This window comes from Eleutherodactylus coqui, chromosome 5, assembly GCF_035609145.1.
Source record: "Eleutherodactylus coqui strain aEleCoq1 chromosome 5, aEleCoq1.hap1, whole genome shotgun sequence".
Taxonomy (NCBI): domain Eukaryota; kingdom Metazoa; phylum Chordata; class Amphibia; order Anura; family Eleutherodactylidae; genus Eleutherodactylus; species Eleutherodactylus coqui.
Genome location: NC_089841.1, coordinates 18625247 through 18645262, shown reverse-complemented (window position 1 = coordinate 18645262; position 20016 = coordinate 18625247). Strand labels below are relative to the sequence as shown.

Genomic DNA, 20016 nt, shown 5'->3' with positions numbered 1-20016 from the left:
AAAAAACAAAAAACTTAACTCTTTTCTTAATCCTCCGACAGATTTCTGGAGGCTTGCTTTTTGGGGGACAAGTTGTATTTTTCAGCGGTACTATTCAATGTACGGAGAAACTTTAAAAAGACTTCTAAGTGGAGGGAAATGGAAAAAAAAATAAAATTCTGCCATTTTTAAAAATTATTTTCTGTCACCATCTTCTGACAGCCATAACTTTTTTTTTCCCTTTTCGACATAGTTTTGCAAAGGGACAAAGTCGTTCCTGTTGGTACCTTTTTTTGAAAGCATACGATCACTTTTTATTGCGTTGTTTCTTGGAGACAGTGATGCCAAATATTTATTTTTGTTTTATTACGTAGATTATTTTATTATAAATGTGGCAAAAGGGTTTTTTTTCAACTCTTATTCCCTTTTTTAAACTTTTACTTTTTTTTTCTTTTTTAGTTACTGTATGTCCGGTAGCATTAAGTGGTTAAAGAGGTTTTCCCGTGACCTGCTTCACTACCTGCTTGCTGCTGACCAGAACATGTGACTGTTGCAGCCAATCACTGCCTACAGAAGTTGCCTTTTATAGCCAGTGATTGGCTGCAGCAGTCACATGTCCTGGTCAGCAGCAACCAGGAAGGACACAGGGGCTATGAAGCAATTTTAACTGGAAAGTACTTTTAAATGTTTCCTCTTATCCTCGACAGTAAATTTTTATGTGTTCATTTTTTGTGTTTTTTACATTGTTTTAAATTCTGTCCATTCAGGTCCTACATGACTGATTCATCAAAGATGGAGAAGGACAGAAACAAGATGGCAGAAAGCGTATTCAATCTCACACTGGAGATACTCTTCCAGCTTACTGGGGAGGTGAGAGACTCTGATGATGTAACATAACATCATTCCTATCTATGGTAATAACAGATGATGTCACTGGAGAGGGGAGAGATTCTGATGATGTCACATTACATCATTCTTAGCTATGGTAATAACTGATGATGTCACTGGAGAGGTGATGGACTCTGGAAATGTCTGTAGTGATATTTATTAATGTCTCCCCATATACAGGATTACACAGTAGTGAAGACCTCTAGTGATGGCTGTTGGGCCCCTGTGTGTGATGGATGGGGAAGACCCCTGAGCACAATCCTAGGGCCCCCACCCCACCCCCTGATACATGAGGACATCAATGTACAGAAGATTCTAGAACTCACCAAGAAGTTGATTGAGCTGCTGACTGTAGAGGTGATGCTGCAGGGAATGCTGGGACATTATACAGTACAAGCACTGAAGGCTTCTGGGTGATGATTCTATATTGTGTTGTCAGGTTCCTATAAGGTACTAACAGCATACCAGGTGTATAAATCCAAATATAATTTTATTCCTCCATAATCACGACGTTTGGACCCACTCGGGGTCTTGGTCAAGCAAGATACAGTGCATTTCAGCATTCACAGGCTTATAAAAAAAACACAGCAAACCCACCACCAATCACAGTTAAAAATAATCAGGTGTTACAAGGTCCTAATCACCAAACAGCTCTTCCTCTTACTCCAGTAAATATCCATTAAGACCAGCATCATTACATACCTCCGGTGCCCCGTGTATTAAGAGAAGCTACCGGTAATGTCACAAACACTGCTTACATGAGCAGTATCGTGAGGGGATTCTAGAACGCTACTGGCACAGCAGTAGGTAGCGCGATGTGCCCAGAACTCCCGCGCATGTGCAGTAGAAGCATATGAACACTGGAGACCGCGATATGCTCGGAACTCCAGCGCATGCGCAATAGAGGAGAACGAATGCCGACCAGAGTCTGGAATCCCACGCAGCTTTGAAGTGAGCAGGAGGTATGCTGGTCTTAATGGAAATTTCCTGGAGTAAGGGGAAGAGCTGTTTGGTGATTAGGACCTTGTAACACCTGACTATTTTTAACTGTGATTGGTGGTGGGTTTGCTGTGTTTTTGTTATGACTCTGTGAATGCTGAAATGCACTGTATCTTGCTTGACAAAGACCCCGAGTGGGTCGAAACGTCGTGATTATGGAGGAATAAAATTATACTTGGATTTATACGCCTGGTATGCTGTCACTCGCTTCGTATATAGTGGAGCATGAAAAAGAGTCTGTAGCTCAGACTCTCCCCTGCGATGTGCTTTAAAGGACTTACAAGGTTGGTCGTTCAGTTGGCAGGCCCTAAAAAGTGCTGCGGATTAATTGTGTTATATCCCAGGTTCCTATAAGGTGTCAGGATGTCGCTGTCTATTTCTCCATGGAGGAGTGGGAGTATTTAGAAGGACACAAGGATCTGTACAAGGAGGCCATGATGGAGACCCGCCAGCCGCTCCCATCACCAGGTAATGGACAGGACTAAATCCACGTGGACTTTATTGCCTGTATATAAAGAATGACTTCAGTGTCCGTCTGTGTGTCCTACAGTTCCATCCAGTAAGAGAAGCCCACCAGAGAGATGTCCCCGTCCTCTTCTTCCGCAGGACCATCAGGTAGATGGAGATGTCCTTCTGATCTGTAGAAGGCTGTGAAGCTCTTGAGTTCTGTCTTACTATATGTTTTATATTTGTGTGATGAGGTCGGTGGAGATGGCACGATTACCGCTGACCAGAGACATAACATGAAGGCCTCGGGGGAAAGAATGATCACGGTCCACTTTTACTGAAAATTGCTAGTTTTAATTTGAAAGTTTCACAGCTCATCATGCCCAAAGTAAACAATAAGATGGGATATGTGAACCCGGTAATTTATGCAGGGAACATTTCTTAAGTGAAAACACGGCTGAAAATCATATAATTGAAAAAAAAGTAACTTTACATTAAAGCACCACTCCAGCAAAAAACACATTTTCCCATCCCTGCACCCGGCATTTGATGTTCTTTTGTGCTCTTAATGTCTCTGGATATCTCCCATGTATATTGCAGTTACTTCCCTGCAGTGCAGTCTCCTGTCTGATGCTTACCAGGCACTATCTCATTGTTAAGACATGTTCCTGATTTCTCTTCCACTCTTCTGAGCTATCAACCCCATAGTGCATCAGCACAACATTATGTAAGTAGCTATTGCCAGTACTGTGATATAGAGACTGGTAGGCCTGTCTCAGCATCCATTTTATATCAGCCCATTCAAGCCTGGCTGTATGTCATCCATTTTGTGTGCAGGTAGATAGCTTTGATGTAAATAAGTTCCTCCAGTCTATTTAACTCTACCGTCTACTTAGTTAGAATTAGCATGAGGAAATCGCATCGTGTGATTGGTTGCCTGTTAATGAAGTCTCAGGAGGCTCATTCATCTCGGAGCTGAGTTCCCCCAGGTGTTTAGGCACCGACAGTCCAATTAAAGGAAAATTTGTTAATAAAGATTCTTAGTCATTTGACTGTACAAGCCTGACATGAATTATATTTTCAGAATCTGGGGAACCAGCTGGACAAAACGCACCTAAACACATTGAGGTTCGAAGCACTAAACACCCCCCAATGGCGTATCCACGTACCTGGGCATAATTTACTTGTCATGTTTTGTACCGCCGAATTGATGTAATCATGACCAGGAATTCCTGTTTGGAGGATTTTCTGCGAAGATATGGCCAAAATGGGAAATTGTGATTTTCCAGAAGTCCATACGTATTTACCCCACCTTTCTCTGAATGACCTCAGAGGGGGTGGTGGAGGGGTGTTCTAGGGAAATTTTAAAACTTATAGTCTCAGAGAGATCTTCGGTCAGACTTCAGATCCTGCTTCAGTGACTCTGCACGAATCATAACCTTGAGCCAGATATCCCAAACCTGGTATCTTTCTTTTATTTTCTTCCTGTTTATTTAAAATACTGTTTGTGTGTGTATACTAGTGTGCCCTTATACTCCTGTGTACCAAGTTTTTTGTATATTTTTTTTTATAATTATATATCTGCACTGCTAATCCCTTTATAAAATCAATCTGCAATTTATTAGTTAAGCCTTTCCCGTTTTAAAACAAACCATAAACTCCGAAGATTGTGTTCATAATTCATAGTCTGGGTCCTGGCATCCCTTAACAGCTGGTGGTGGCAGCATGTCCATGTGAGCGGCATTGTATAGTGCTGGAGTGCGTCGGACCGGATTACAGGGTGCATTCGATCTGCATGTGGCAGGACCATGTGAAAGCTGGTTACAAATCCACCTGTAGTCTGGCGACTCCACATTCGCAATTTCACTATAGTGATCGATCAAGGCTCTGCCATGACACGTGGTCATAGCGACAAGGCGGACAGAATAATTGTTCCGTGAGTAATCAGTGATAGAGGCGGGAGCTGTCGGGTCTCCTCTAACCCATCTGTGACAAGTACCATATTGTCAGTACCTTCTGTATTCAGCTAAATCAGCTACAGACTATAAGTATACAGTCAGGAGACTGAACTGTCATCACCTTCATTATTACTGTGTGACAGGATTATCCGCAGTTACAATACTAGGGGTCTCTGTGTCCCCCTTTAAAGAGCTTACTGACAAACAGACATTGTAAGAGTACCATAAAGCATAGTAAAACTGAGATGTTCAGAATGAAATCACAAGGCACACTGAAGGAGAAGGACTCTAAGAAGCTTCCGATAGAAAGGAATTGCTAAACAAGGTAACACGAGCCAACGTCTATATACCGGGGCACATTACATCATGAATAAAAACCTCACTGGGTTTTCTCTTTAATCGTCGTCTGGGCATTGCCTAATTATGAGATTTCATAGTAATCGTGGTATTCTGTTGGCACACACAGTGTCAGAGTTTGCAGATCGTTGTATTTGTGATCTTGTAATGGGGGAAGATTAGAGTACAGATTACTATTACAGATCAGACCTGATCATTCTTGATGCACAGTGGACTTTTATCGTTCTTCCAACAACTGATTTCTTTGCACGGCTCTGGAATGGACTAGGATCATATTTGCATTTATCTGCCATCAGCAACACATTCTACAACAATCTACAACATGGAGGTTCTGTTTAAAAATGCAGAAAGTGGACTTGATCATTCTTTTCGCAAGCCCTTTAGATGTTTTCTGGATCTTCTCCCAGTGTTCTGGCGGTGGAGACTGCTGGTGGGAATAAGGAGCCAACAGGTTGGATTTATATCCATCTGCTCCTTTATTTCTCCTGAGAGAAGCAGCGGATGTGTCTGGTAGACGCTGATCCCCTCCACTGTGACAGCGTGCAGCGTGTCTAGCTATGCCAGATATACATGGGTATGAGGATCCTGAGGGGTCCTTGAGCCACCATCTAATATCTATGTCCGGCCTCTAGACTTGCAGCTATGTGGCCATCAGAATAGATAGAACATAACCCACTCAGACAAGAGGTTTCCTACTGGACCTTCTATAGACAACTAGCCCAAATAACATCACCCAGGTGTATAGTGAGGTTAAGTGAAAGTGTAAGGATTCCTTATCAAGATCTTCTCATCATTAACCCTTTAGTGAATAAGCCTGTTTGTACCTTAATGTCTAAGCAAAATTTTGGAAATCTGACTTGTGTCACTTTAACATAGAATAACTCTGTAAAGGTTTTGCATATATATGTAATTCTGACATTGTCTTTTCGCCACATAATGTACTCATTTAGGGCCCCTGCACACTTGGTCTTTTTTAACGCTGCATTATCGCTGCGTTTTTTAAAATGCAATTGTCAATGGGACTTTCTAATGTTAAAAACGCATCGCACAAAAATTGCAAAGCACAAACCTGCGATGCGTTTTTAACATTAGAAAGACCCATTGACAATCGCATTAAAAAAAACGCAGCAATCTCGCAGAGTTAAGAAAAAGAAAAAAAAGCAAGTGTGCAGGGGCCCCCAGGTGGTAGAAATAGACCGATAGAATTTGTGTATATTTATTGAAAATGGTTTTTTTTCACATTTTCAACTGCAATATTTCAAATATGTGCAAACATATTCTGCAGATATATATTTCCATCTGTTTACTTTATTCTGGATGCACATTTGAAAAACTTTACTTTTTCTTTAACTTTTTGGGAAACGTACAAATTTAACATTGATTATCAACATTTTGATGAACACTTTGATTTCCTAGACCAAGCCAAGATTGCAAAGGCTCATAGGTGTCAGAATGATAGATACCCCCACAAATGACCCACTTTAAAAGAAACTACACCCCTTAATGTATTCAATGAGGGGTGTCATGAGTATTTTGACCACACAGTCATTTTGCTAAATAGAGTAGAAAAAATAAAATTTCATATTTTTGCAAATATGTCATTTTAAAGACATATCTTTTTCTATGCTGCACATGGAAATGAGGATTTGTACACCAAAATAGCTACACCTGTTTGTCCTGTGTTCAGAAACACACCCATTGTGGCCATCATCTGCTTACTGGACACATGGCTAGGCCTAGAATGGACGGAACACCCATCGGATGCCAGGGCACAACTGAATACATTTTGAAATCTTGACCCCCTAGCCAATTTATCTCGGGGTCTATTGAGCGTTCGGACTCAACATTTGTTTGCAAAAATTATTATAAAGCAAGTGAAAAATAAATTTTTTTTTTTTTTTCACAAATTTGTCACTTTCATGACAGTTTTATTCGTTTCAAGCAGGGAAAACTGGGTAGATGATAGGTTCATGTAAAACCATGGCTGCAGAAACCTACTGTTCAATCAAAAACCAAAAAGTGGCAACCGCACTCAATATACATTTTTCATCAGCAAAATACATAACTATGTATACACTAACCACATTAAGCAATGCAAGGTACTTGGTATAGAATGTGATCACAGTATATTGGCCCATACACCAATGTCCAGATGACCAAGCTTTCGGATGGGTCCTAACACTAGTATTAGTGCACTCCTGCCCCTACCTCCTGTCCCTTCTATTGGACTATAGGAGGTGGGCATGCTAGCCTTTCCCCCATGCAGCATGCAGAGTGATGGCTATCTACCTGTACACAAAAGGGGAAAAGGGAGGTGGGGAAAAGCTGGCATGGCCCCCCTCTGTGACTCAGAGCTCTGCTCCAAGCCAAACTTCAGGAATCGGTGACAAAATCCCTTTCTGGAGCAATTGTATCCTAAAAAGTGATAACTACTGCTGTCAGGTCATTTTTGGTCATCATGATAATTAATGGTCTTTTCTGGTCATGTAAAACCTTCCACACGACTTCTCCAACCGTCTGCTGACTTTTACAATATTTGTCTCACAGCTTTTGTATCCGGATGAAGATCTGACCAATATTAATACTACAGAGACAAATGTGAGGGGCGATCAGCGGTGTAAAGAGGAGATTCCTACAGGTAACTGCCCAGGTGAGTAGTAACCACTAAATACAGCAGAGAGGAGTCACAGATTCTCTTCGGTCAGCGGCTGCTGATAGCTATGTAGATTTAAAAAGCTCTGGGATCTGTCAGTTTCCGCTGTATATTCCCCCATTCAGCCGGAGTATAAACTATATATGGATGACCTGTGATACCGTTATAGGTGATAACACATGATGGGCATTTACTGCACGGACATTAAACACATCTATGTGAGCGGGAACTACTATTCATTATATGATGTCTGTACTGAGGACAGAGAAATGGTTTTCAAATTCTAGGACTGCGGGTCCTTTTACACTGACCAATTCTTGATCTGATGTAACCAGTGCTGATCAGTAGGCAGGTGAATTGCTGCTGGTTTACTTTTTGGTTTACACGGGACAAGAATCACTGCTATGGGAATGAATGATCTTTAGTCTGATGGCTGATGCACATAGGCCGGCTGGCCATCTCCTCGATAATATGGAGAGATGTAAAGCTGAAAATCATCAATCAGCTGATAATCGAGCATCCCCTTTTTCATGATCTGGCAATCAGGCCGTGTAAAAGGGATTTGAGGAACCATTAATTCCTATTAGACTTATATCATGTTACTGTGTGCTAACACAATACCGAAGATGGAGGCAAAGACCCCGATGATAGCATCCAAAGCATAGTGGCATGGACTTAGAAAAAATAATCATATTGTGGAGACCTAGACCCAAAGAAGAGAGGATGGAAGTCTAGTGCTGGAGTGTCAGGGATGTCGCTCACCAGAGACTTGGCAGGAAGACACCGAGGTGCTGATCACCATGAAGATCCCATTCAGATTGCCACTATTTCCCATGTGACTTCTGTCCATGTATTTCATAGGCCGCACTTAGATCCTTTATAGCCAGCTAAACTATTTACATGGACATGTTTTTTATGTGGTTCACATAAACTCCCAGCATGTCCTATTATGGTTTGATTCACCGACTAGAATCAGACATGCAATGTCTGCTGCCTGCCAGCATGGGGCAGCACACAGTCCGTATGTGCCCATGTGATGTCCAATGCGAGTTCTCAGGCACAACTCACACTCCGCCATCTGAATATGGCCGACCAGATAAATCATATTTCAGGTGTCACATCTTATCTCTCAGCTGGGAGTGAATGCGGTTTCTTAGAATCCCACTCCCTTACATTGTACTGTAGATTATACAATTCCGCAGTGTGTGATCTCACCGTAATACTCTTCCAGTTGCCATAAATGGGCACAATTGGGAAACAGATTCCGAGAGGTTAATCCTAATATAACGTCTGGGCCGATTATAAGGGGATTGGAGATAAAGTAACGGCTTACAGATGTGTTCTCTAATGGCTCCAAAGAGTTTGTTCAGAATCAGGAAGAGTGATCATCAGGGCAGGATAAATGGGGAACCCCTTAAGGACCCGACCCTTTTTTCCATTTTCTCCCCCCCCCCCTTTTCTTTAAAAAAACCCAAAAAACTCCTATTTATCCATCAAGATAGCTTTATGACGGCTTGTTTTTTGCGGGATGAGTTGTGTTTTTCACTGGTACTATTTAATGTACCATAAAACTTTTAAAAAGTTTTTCAGTGCATTATAAGTGGAGGGAAATGGAAAAAAAATAAAAATTCCGCCCTCTTTGGGTGCATCTTGTTTCTACGGCGTACACACTGCAGCAAAAATGACCCGATAACGTTATTCTATGGGTAAGCACGATTACTACAATACTAAATTTTATATAGTGGGTTTTTTGTTTTGTTTTTTTGCTGTATTACTTTTATTTATTTTTTTCCATAGAGATTTAAAGGGGTTGTCCCGCGGCAGCAAGTGGGTCTATACACTTCTGTATGGCCATAATAATGCACTTTGTAATATACATTGTGCATTAATTATGAGCCATACAGAAGTTATAAAAAGTTTTATACTTACCTGCTCCGTTGCTAGCGTCCTCGTTCCATGGTGCCGACTAATTTTCGCCCTCCGATGGCCAAATTAGCCGCGCTTGCGCAGTCCGGGTCTTCTCCTCTTCTCTATGGGGCTCCGTGTAGCTCCGTGTAGCTCCGCCCCGTCACGTGCCGATTCCAGCCAATCAGGAGGCTGGAATCGGCAATGGACCGCACAGAAGCCCTGCGGTCCACGGAGACAGAGGATCCCGGCGGCCATCTTCAGCAGGTAAGTATGAAGACGCCGGACCGCCGGGATTCAGGTAAGCGCTGTGCGGGTTGTTTTTTTAACCCCTGCATCGGGGTTGTCTCGCGCCGAACGGGGGGGGGGTTAAAAAAAAAAAACGTTTCGGCGCGGGACAACCCCTTTAAGTTTTTTAAAGTTTTTTTTTCTGCTGCCATCTTCCGACAGCGATAACTTTTTTCCATCAACACGGCTGTGTGAGGACTCATTTTTTGCAGGATGTCCTGTAGTTTCCGTGGGTATCATTTTGAAGTACATACGCTTTTTGTTACATTTTTACTTGGAGGGTAACCAAAAAAAAATGCAATTCTGGCATAAATTTTTTTTTCCTGACGACATTCGCCATATGGGGTAAATAACGCATTATTTTGATATGTCAGACTTTTACGGATGCAGCGATGTCAAATGTGTTTTTTGTTTTATTATCTAGAATCTCTTATTATAAATATAGCAAAAAGATATCTGTCACGCCCGAGGGTGGGACTCCCAGTGCCGCAACAAGAATTTCAGGAATTCGGGAGGGTTAGTAATTTCAAAGTAAATCTAGTAAAATCAGAGATCCTGAATATTACATTGGTGCAGAGCGAGGTGTCATTCCTGGAAAGGAAGCTCCCCCTAGATGGAATTATACCTCCATCAGATATTTGCACTTGCCAGCAGACCCCTCCCAGATTTTCTCCTTAAACGTTAAGCCATTCCTGTTGGACATGGAGAGGGATCTGGAGAGATGGAGCCCACTATATCTATCATGGTTCAGCAGAGTTAATGTCATTAAGATAGATATCTTGCCTAGGTTTCTAGCTCTATGCCAGACCCTACCTGTGAAATTAAACAGTTCCTGTTTAATGAGCATCTGTCATCTGATCTCTAGATTTGTCTGGAGGGGACGTAGACCAAGATTAAAACATGACATCCTAATGTGCGAGCCTAACTTCATGAACCTGGTGACAGAATCACTTTTTGGAGCAATTGTAGCCTAAAAAGGGCCTCCACTTTGGGTGGAGTAGGTCTACCTGATTTTGTCCTTATACTATAGAGCTTGTATCAGTAACTGCATACTCAACCTCCTACACCATCGCCTTAACATAATTTGGGTAGAAACAGAAGATGTCCAGGAACCAAACTGGTTACAGAAAGTATTCTGAATCCCAAGGAGGTATCATGACAATATAGGGGTACACTCGACATTGAGCAGATACTGCAAATCTAGGTGAGATTCCCTGATTAATTTAAACTAGTTACTTCCCCAGGCCTGCTCACCACCTTGGTAGGTAATCCTCACTTTAAGGTCACGCTGCAGAGCTCCTCTGCTATCTCTTCCTCGTCTGCCTACTCCCAATCTACGAGACATTTACTCATAAGCAAGATTGAACCTAGAGATGAGCGAGCGTACTCGCTAAGGGAAAATACTTGAGCGAGTATTGCCTTTTGCGAGTACCTGCCCGCTTGTCTCAAAAGATTCGGGTGCCGGCGGGGGTGAGCGGTGAGTTGCGGGAGTGAGCATGGTGGGGAGAGAGAGATATCTCCCCCCGTTCCTCCCTGCTCTCCCCCGCTGGCAACCGAATCTTTTGAGACGAGCGGGCAGGTACTCGCAAAAGACAATACTCGCTCGAGTATTTGCCCTTAGCGAGTATGCTCACTCATCTCTAATTGAAACCCTTTAGGGATGACTTTAGAGAATCTGTGACTCCCGATGGGGCCTGGTTATAATACTTTCAGTTAAGATGTTTTGTGGACTCCATGACACCTAGGGGACCCCTCACTAGATCCCTCACCCCATTTGAGGCTCTGTGTGTATCCGCGGACCCCCAGACACACACACTCTGTGATCTACAGGGCACTGCTGAGTTTAGAGATGGGGGACTCTAAGCAAAGCTTTCTGGTTGCATGGGAGAGAGGACTAGGTATGTGGAGCTCTGGCATAAGGCCTTTGTCTTATCGCACAAGATAGTGGTATCCTGTAGATTGCAGGACCTTAAATATAAGACCCTAACCCAATGTTATAGAACCCAAAAGAAACTACATAAAATGTATAGCCATCACTCTCCCCTATGTTGGAGATGCTTCTCTGAGGTGAGCAACATGATCCATCTATGATGGGAATGTCATACAGTAGCCAGCCTTTGGGGAGATATTATGTCTCTCTACAACGTAGTGTGCAACTCCTCTGTTGCCTTAACTCCGGAAACTGTCCTCCTATCACTATTTCTGGGATCCATTTCCAAAGAAAAAAAGGGCTGCAAAAGCCAGCTGTCCTGATGGTGTACTGCTGGTCATGTGATACAAGCAGTCCACCATCAGGACGGCTGGCTTTTGCCTCATTTATTTTCTATTTTAGTTATTTTTGACATTGAGATAGTTCCTAGTAAAGAGGCTATCAGCCTCCTGCTGCTACTATGTAGCTAGTCAGGTTGAGGTAGTCACCACTGGTGTCAGCTTTCTCTAAGCAAACGATCCTAACTCACTAATAATTTGCGAGGAGTGGGAGGTTAGCAGGTTCTATAGGTGTGAAGCTGACAAGTAGGTGCTAGTTGTACTGAGGTGAAATACTTTACCATCCATGCAGCCTGGTATCCTGGTTTCCCTTATTTTCTTTAGGGGAAGGCTGCAAATCCTGGTGAGACCCCAGCATATCACTGGGATATTACAGTAGATATTACTGGTGGGAGTTGTAGCTCCTACCCAGTTTTCCACGTTTCTGTGGGATTTATATATCCTGAGATGATAGGATTTTTTTGGGTGGTTCCGTTTGTCCTTCCATCTGACAAACGGACTTGCCATCTATATCAGTTCAGATATAATCATTCTTGAGGTTTATGGGGTTCCCTGACAATCTGTGGGCTCCAGAGAAACGCATTGCACCATTCTGATCTACTATATCTTTATAAACTTTTGGTTGAGAATCATATCGTCCTAAGGGATTATTTTTACCCCTACTAGAATCTATAACACTCTTAATTGGAGGGACATCTAGTACCTGGAAAGTGTTCAGTTTTCTTGTAGGATTAAAGGGGTTGTTTCGCGGCAGCAAGTGGGGTTCAGCACTTCTGTATGGCCATATTAATGCACTTTGTAATATACATCGTGCATTAAATATGAGCCATACAGAAGTTATTCACTTACCTGCTCCGTTGCTAGCGTCCCCGTCGCCATGGTGCCGTCTAACTTTAGCGTCTAATCGCCCGATTAGACGCGCTTGCGCAGATGGGTCTTTTTCCTTCGGTTCGGCAGCAGCGGCGTTCTGGCTCCGCCCCCTTGTACGCGTAATCGCGTAGCTCCACCCCCATCACATGTGCCGATTCCAGCCTCCTGATTGGCTGGAATCGGCAGATGTGACGGGGCGGAGCTACGCGATGACGCGTACAAGGGGCGGAGCCAGAACGCCGCTGCTGCCGAGCCGAGCCGAAGGGGAAAGACCCATCTGCGCAAGCGCGTCTAATCGGGCGATTAGACGCTGAAGTTAGTAGGGACCATGGCGACGGGGACACTAGCAACGGAACAGGTAAGTGAATAACTTCTGTATGGCTCATATTTAATGCACGATGTATATTACAAAGTGCATTAATATGGCCATACAGAAGTGCTGAACCCCACTTGCTGCCGCGGGACAACCCCTTTAATAATCAATACTGAAATATAGATGGATCTTTCCAACTAATCAACCAAGTAGTGGTTATTTAGCCAGTATCTATACGTATTGATTCTAACTTTTGTTATTTGTGTTCAGGTGTTTGCCTTGGTAACCTTTATATGTGTTTTAACATTTTCTAATAAATGTTCATTTTAGTTAGTCTAATCTGTGAAGGGTATATTAGTTTGTAGACTACTTCTGCTCTAGTGAAAACGGTTATTGTATGTACTATTTTATACATGAACATCCGGCTTCATGGGAGATTTTCTGTGAGTTCTTTATGGAAAAACAGAAACTAATGTTGGTGCAGAAATGGCCGAACTCCATCTGTATGGAATATACTATTCCTGTAGCTTGGGCTCGAAGGTCTACTGGGGACCGGAACCCGGGCTTGTGGAGGATTCTGCTGCAAGTTACTTTTCATGACCCTTTTCAGATCCCCCAGAACCCCCCATATTATTGATGGAAACCAGAATTAGTTAGTTGTGAGTCCTGATTAACATCTGCAGTTTTTTGGTGATGTTTTCTGTACTGATAATTGCTTATTCTTTAAGTGAGATACAAACCAAGCGATTTTGATGAGTGAGCGATTCTGACTCACTTGCTCTGTTAGGACCCATGCTTACATGGACAGTTATCTCTAATGGCTCTTTTGAGTGATTACTCCAACGACTTTCAGCTTGTGTAAAAGCACCCTTAGATGATGTTACATTTTGCTACAACACTTGTTATTTCTATATAAATGTTATTTTAAAAAATCTATATAATTTTTAAGGTTTATAATTTTTGTTGTTGTTGACAGATGACAGTACCAGGAGCTCAGAGGGATGTCTGATATCTGCAGATTGTAAAGCAGAGGATTGTGGTGTCATACAAGATACATATGAAGAACCTGCCATTATCCCAGATATTTCCTCGGCCCTTCACAGCAAAGATCCATCATCTGATCCTCTTATACAGGTCCCATCTTCTGATTCATCACAGATTGATAAGCAGGAGAAATGTTACAGAAGAGGAGAACGTCAAGAAGCTCACACAGGGGAGAAGCCGTGCTCATGTTCAGAATGTGGGAAATGTTTTGCAGGAAAAACAGATCTAATTCAGCATCAGAGAATTCACACAGGAGAGAAGCAGTTTGTATGTTCAGAATGTGGGAAATGTTTTACAGGGAAATCAGCCCTTATTACACATCAGAGACGTCACACAAGAGAGAAGCCGTTTTCTTGTATAGAATGTGGGAAATGTTTTAGATGGAATTCACATTTAGTTATACATCAGAGAATTCACAGAGGAGAGAAGCAATTTTCTTGTTCAGAATGTGGGAAATGTTTTACACGGAAATCATCTCTCATTACACATCAGAGATATCACACAGGAGAGAAGCCGTTTTCTTGTTCAGAATGTGGGAAATGTTTTACATGGAAATCAGCCCTTATTGCACATCAGAGACATCACACAGGAGAGAAGCCATTTTCTTGTTCAGAATGTGGGAAATGTTTTAAGGATAAATCAAAGCTTGTTAGACATCAGAGAACTCACACAGGAGAGAAGACATTTTCTTGTTCAGAGTGTTTGAAATGTTTTGCAGCAAAATCAGACCTTGTTATACATCAGAGACGTCACACAGGAGAGAAGCCGTTTTCTTGTTCAGAATGTTTGAAATGTTTTGCAGTAAAAACAGAACTTATTATACATCAGAGAAGTCACACAGGAGAGAAGCCATTTTCTTGTCCAGAATGTGGGAAATGTTTTACAGGGAAATCATACCTTGTTGTACATCAGAGACGTCACACAGGAGAGAAGCCATATTCATGTTCAGAATGTGGGAAATGTTTTGCAGGGAAATCGGCCCTTGTTGTACATCAGAGACGTCACACAGGAGAGAAGCCATATTCATGTTCAGAATGTGTGAAATGTTTTGCAGGGAAATCGGCCCTTGTTGTACATCAGAGAATTCACACAGGAGAGAAACTGTTTTCTTGTTCAGAATGTGGGAAATGTTTTGGAGCGAAATCATGTCTTGTTAAACATAAGAGAATTCACGGAAGAGATTTTCCTGTTCAGATTGTGGGAAATGTTCTACTGGCAAATTAAATTTACTGTGGCATTACAAAGTTCACATAGGAGAGAAGCCATTTCTCTAAACCTGTTTTGTCAAGCTGTACAAAAAAAAGGAATAACTGCAGTCAAATTACTCCTCCCCTTACTGTGGTGAAACAATGAATCCCCCCTCTCTAGGCCAGTGGGAAAACAAAATACATCAAATATTGCGCTCCGAGGAACTCATGAGCTGGTAGAACGGTACTTGAACTAAATGCCTGAACATCTGGTCACAAAGGATCGAATTAAAAAATAATAATTTAAATAACCGGGTGGATTACACCTGGGGCTGTCCACCATCTCTGAACATCTAACATAACCCCTTCAACACTTAAAGGCTCTTAAACAGTCATTAGAAATACACTCCATAACTAACATTCTCCAAGCCAAAAACTCTGTGAAAATTACTGGTTCATAGGTTACTGTTTTATAGCTAACTAGCTTATCACCCTCAACTTCGTTTGTGTGGAATTTGTATTTTTTTGTTATACTGCTGAAGTAAAATAAAAGCTGCACTGTGATTGGTTGCTATGAACAATACAGATTTTGTTTAAATCTCCATCCATATTAATGTGTCTTTAGTTGACGTTTTAATTCCAGGCAACACCGGGTATCCCTGCTAGCTTTTATTTTGCAGAAATTCATATGCAACCTTGGAATTATCAGCCTTCGCATAGATAAATGTCAGTCTTCACTGCAGCTTTTGCGCAACTCTGTGGTCAATGGTGCCTGGAAATGGGGAGAACATAGCAGTGGGGAGCCGTAAGCGATATTCGCTAATAGGTTGGATCACTTCTGTTGATAACAGACCAACATTGGGTCCCTTGTGTCCAAGGGGTTTGGTACTCAGGTTTGTAGCTACTGTGAAATGAGAATGTATGACAATGTATCTTCATTGTAAGCCTTTACTATGGACAAAATGCTCTAAGAGAAGGACCTGGGGTAATGTTGACCCTTCCAGATGGGCATACAACAATTTTCAGTAACAATTACAGGATGAAGACAACCATCTGCAGCTTTGGCTCAACTGCCTCTTTCTTTTGAGTGGCCCCTTAATCTTTTAGAAATGGGTGGAGGACATTGTCTTCATTAGAATTGGCCTCCATGTGATGCTGAAACAGTTTGGACTCCACTACTTGAAAGCCTAAAGGGCTGGTGATTTCCCTGAACTTTGGGCCCGGAGTGGACTCTGGATTAGTATCACATGGGCGAACTGTATTTAACTGATTGGTCATAGAGAGTTGCAGCTAGATTGGAGGCCATAAAACAGGTCGGTGCCATAAAAGTAACTACGTTGAATCCCGCTATATTATTTTCATGTGGATTCAGAAGGGGGAGAAATGGGAACAGAAACCACTGAGCAGCCTGAAAATAATCTGTATTTTAAATTATTAGATCTCACAGAACAAAATCTGAGAATGTTAAAAATAAACCTAATGCAGTTGCTAATGCAGGTTTTGAGTTTTTATAGATTGTTCCAAAATATCATGGAAATGGACAAGCAGAATAGGTTATGCTTTGATAACCAATATTGGTAATCAGGAAGAAAAAAAACCACTCCTTTCTTGGGACCGATATGAGGAGGTTGGAAATGATGAGGTACACTTTTGGTAGCGCATTCGATTTTACATTCGTGTGGCGCAGTGGAAATGTTTGTTGAATCATCGGGTAAACCAATCCAGAAGTGTCCTTGTTGTACAAGGCTTTAGATCTTCCCACACAGGTAGTTGTCATCAAGGTCCACCAAGCTCACACCAAGGATGTAACTCCTGAGGCTCTAAAGAACCGGAGAGTAGACGCAGTAGCTGGACTCTCCTTAACTAAGTACAGATGCTAACTTGGTTACATCCGGAATGGGTGTGGATATCTCTCTGTTTCAGGAACAGGTCTCTGAGGGAGATTAGGAGACTGGTAGAAGAAAGAAGAATGAAACACACACCGATGAGGTCAGAAGGAAGAATCATCTTGCGTGCATCCCCGCACGCTCTACTCCATGATATCACACCTGAGCCATGAGCTAACGCTTCAATCTAAGGAGGTAATGTGTGGTATTGTGTCTTCTGTTTGATTTTACCCCGGGCTCAACACTGCTGTGACCCAGTTCGTACTGGGCTGCATGGTATGCGCCTGATTACAATCCAGACCAAGTGGTCAACCTATCTCCTTGTTGCGAGCCAGACTATCCACTTCAGTGACTGCAAATGACTGCATACAGCTACCAGAGGTAGGTGTTTTGGAGTTTATATTGGTTTGCATAGATCTCTTCTCAACTAGAATTGTGGCTTGTAGAAAAAATAAATAAAAATGCCAACGCCAAAGGTACAGCTAAGATATTGTCAAATTAAGTGCGTGTGTGCATATATAAAATATATACTTATATATATATTAGTGTTCCAGACGTCATAGAGAATAATGGAGGTTCAGATTTTAGTAGTCTTCTACTCAGTTAGTCCTAATCATAAGACTGAATTGAGCCACCATGAAGTTTTGATAGGGTTCCTGTAGTACACATATACTTGCTTAAGTCCTGGCTTCAGAATCTCACCGCCCATGTGTGTCACTCATAAATGTGTTTTCCTTGATTCCAGATAATTTTCAAAGGGCTTTAGGATTAAAAGATATGCGATGTATTTTCATAAAGTGGTAAAGCATTTAATCATCTTCATTTGCATGTAAATGACCCTTAATCATTTTTTTCCTCCAGGAGTTGTTTGCTCAGCTAAGCAAACATCTGCTGGCAGATTCCATTGTTCTCCTCACTACAGAGTATTGATTATGTATGCAAAGCAGTGCACTGACACCCTGACACAAGAACTTCTCTTTGCCCCTGTCCCCTGACAGCGTGATATACCTGGATCTGCTGCAGGAGTCGGGAGAAGAAGCAGCAGCAAGGGCCACAGGCTCGGTGGTGCCGAGTGCTGTGAGAGGAGGGGAGGCGGGGACATCTCCTATGCCTTTTTTTCTCCTGGATGGCTGTTGCACATAGAGAAGCAGAGGGAGAGGAGAATCATAGAGGGAGCGCAGGCCACGAGAATGATGGCGTTGGGTGCACAGCAGCAGGAAGAGGTGGGAATGGCAGGCCGTGAGGATGGCAGTGAAGGTTGCGTAGCAAAGGGAACTTCTCTAAGCTCCTCACCTCCTAACCCTGCTACCCCAATGGAGAGGGGGGTCATCATGGAGAATGGGATTGAGAGACAAGAGTCATGCAGAGGGGGGGGGGGGGGTTGAGAGAAAAGCGTCAAGGAGAGGGGGGGTTGAGAGAAAAGCGTCAAGGAGAGGGGGGGTTGAGAGGAAAGCATCTTGGAGAGGAGGGGTCAAGAGAAAAGCGTCATGGAGGGGGCGAAAGAAAAGCATCATGGAGGGAGGAGGGTTGAGAGAAGCATCATGAATGGGGGGGTCAAGTGATAAGCTTCATGGAGAGAGGGTCAAGAGATAAGCATCATGGAGAGCGGGAGGGGAGAAGGGAGCATCATAGAGAGGGGGGTATGAGGGAAGCATCATGGAGAGGGGGGACTAGAGAGGAGCAGCATGGAAAAGTGGGGAGAGAGGAGCAGCGTGGAAAAGAGGGGAGAAAGGAGAAGCGTGGAAAAGAGGGGAGAAAGGAGAAGCGTGGAAAAGAGGGGAGAAAGGAGAAGCGTGGAAAAAAGGGGAGAAAGGAGAAGCGTGGAAAAGAGGGGAGAAAGGAGAAGCGTGGAAAAGAGGGGAGAAAGGAGAAGCGTGGAAAAGAGGGGAGAAAGGAGAAGCGTGGAAAAGAGGGGTGAAAGGAGAAGCGTGGAAAAGAGGGGAGAAAGGAGAAGCGTGGAAAAGAGGGGAGAAAGGAGAAGCGTGGAAAAGAGGGGAGAAAGGAGAAGCGTGGAAAAGAGGGGTGAAAGGAGAAGCGTGGAAAAGAGGGGAGAAAGGAGAAGCGTGGAAAAGAGGGGAGAAAGGAGAAGCGTGGAAAAGAGGGGAGAAAGGAGAAGCGTGGAAAAGAGGGGTGAAAGGAGAAGCGTGGAAAAGAGGGGTGAAAGGAGCAGCGTGGAAAAGAGGGGAGAAAGGAGAAGCGTGGAAAAGAGGGGAGAAAGGAGAAGCGTGGAAAAGAGGGGAGAAAGGAGAAGCGTGGAAAAGAGGGGAGAAAGGAGAAGCGTGGAAAGGAGGGGAGAAAGGAGAAGCGTGGAGAAGAGGGGAGAGAGCATCTGCATGGAGAAGAGGCGATAAGCATGGAAAAGAGGGGAGAGAGAAGCGGCATGGAGAGAGATGAAGAGAGTACCAGAATGGAGAGGGAGAGAAAGAGAAAACTGGCATGGAGGGGGGAGGGGGGAGGGGAGGAGATTCACAACAACCATTCTTCAAAACATTTTTATGATCGTGTAGCGAACATCGGGGGATCTAGTGAAATGAATATGCTCAGTCTTTCAGCGGCTTGATGATGGATTTTGGACTGAAATCTATTGTTCAAACAAAAAGTCCACGATGCCCACATTTATATGTAGCAATTATCGCTCATTTGAGTGATAATTGTTCCATGTAAAAGGGCTATTAAAGTTGTGTTTTAAGGTGACTGGGTTGTCCTCAAAAGGATATATGTGCAAAAGTTTGGAACCAAGATTTGATGCACCATACCAGATCCAATTGATGACTTCTACTTCAGTCAAATTAAAACGAAAAGATAATTGGGTCCATACCAAGGTTTGAGGCTTGAATAATAAGTTGGAAAATAATTGGGACAATATGTGTGTTAAAAATCAGAAGTACTTGTAGAAAATTGAAGAACTGTTTTATTTATACCCATGCTCCTATAATATCCTCCTCTGCACCCTTTGTGTGTATACCCCACATTA

General features: G+C 42.8%; 1 protein-coding gene across 2 annotated transcripts in view; it reads left to right on the top strand.

Annotated features, from left to right (window-relative positions):
* LOC136629020 (oocyte zinc finger protein XlCOF22-like) overlaps positions 1 to 15758 on the top strand; it is a 29068-nt gene extending 13310 nt beyond the window's left edge. Inside the window, exons 2-5 of one of the 2 annotated variants that reach the window (XM_066605133.1) lie at positions 747 to 849; positions 1048 to 1224; positions 7176 to 7278; positions 13902 to 15758. In XM_066605133.1, the coding sequence (XP_066461230.1) occupies positions 754 to 849; positions 1048 to 1224; positions 7176 to 7278; positions 13902 to 15193 (1668 nt within the window). In that variant the 5' untranslated portion in view covers positions 747 to 753 and the 3' untranslated portion in view covers positions 15194 to 15758. Of the gene's footprint in view, positions 1 to 746; positions 850 to 1047; positions 1225 to 2001; positions 2335 to 2416; positions 2482 to 7175; positions 7279 to 13901 lie in introns of those variants that run through there. The other variant, XM_066605134.1, reaches the window with a different exon arrangement.
* Positions 15759 to 20016: the final 4258 nt, after the last annotated feature.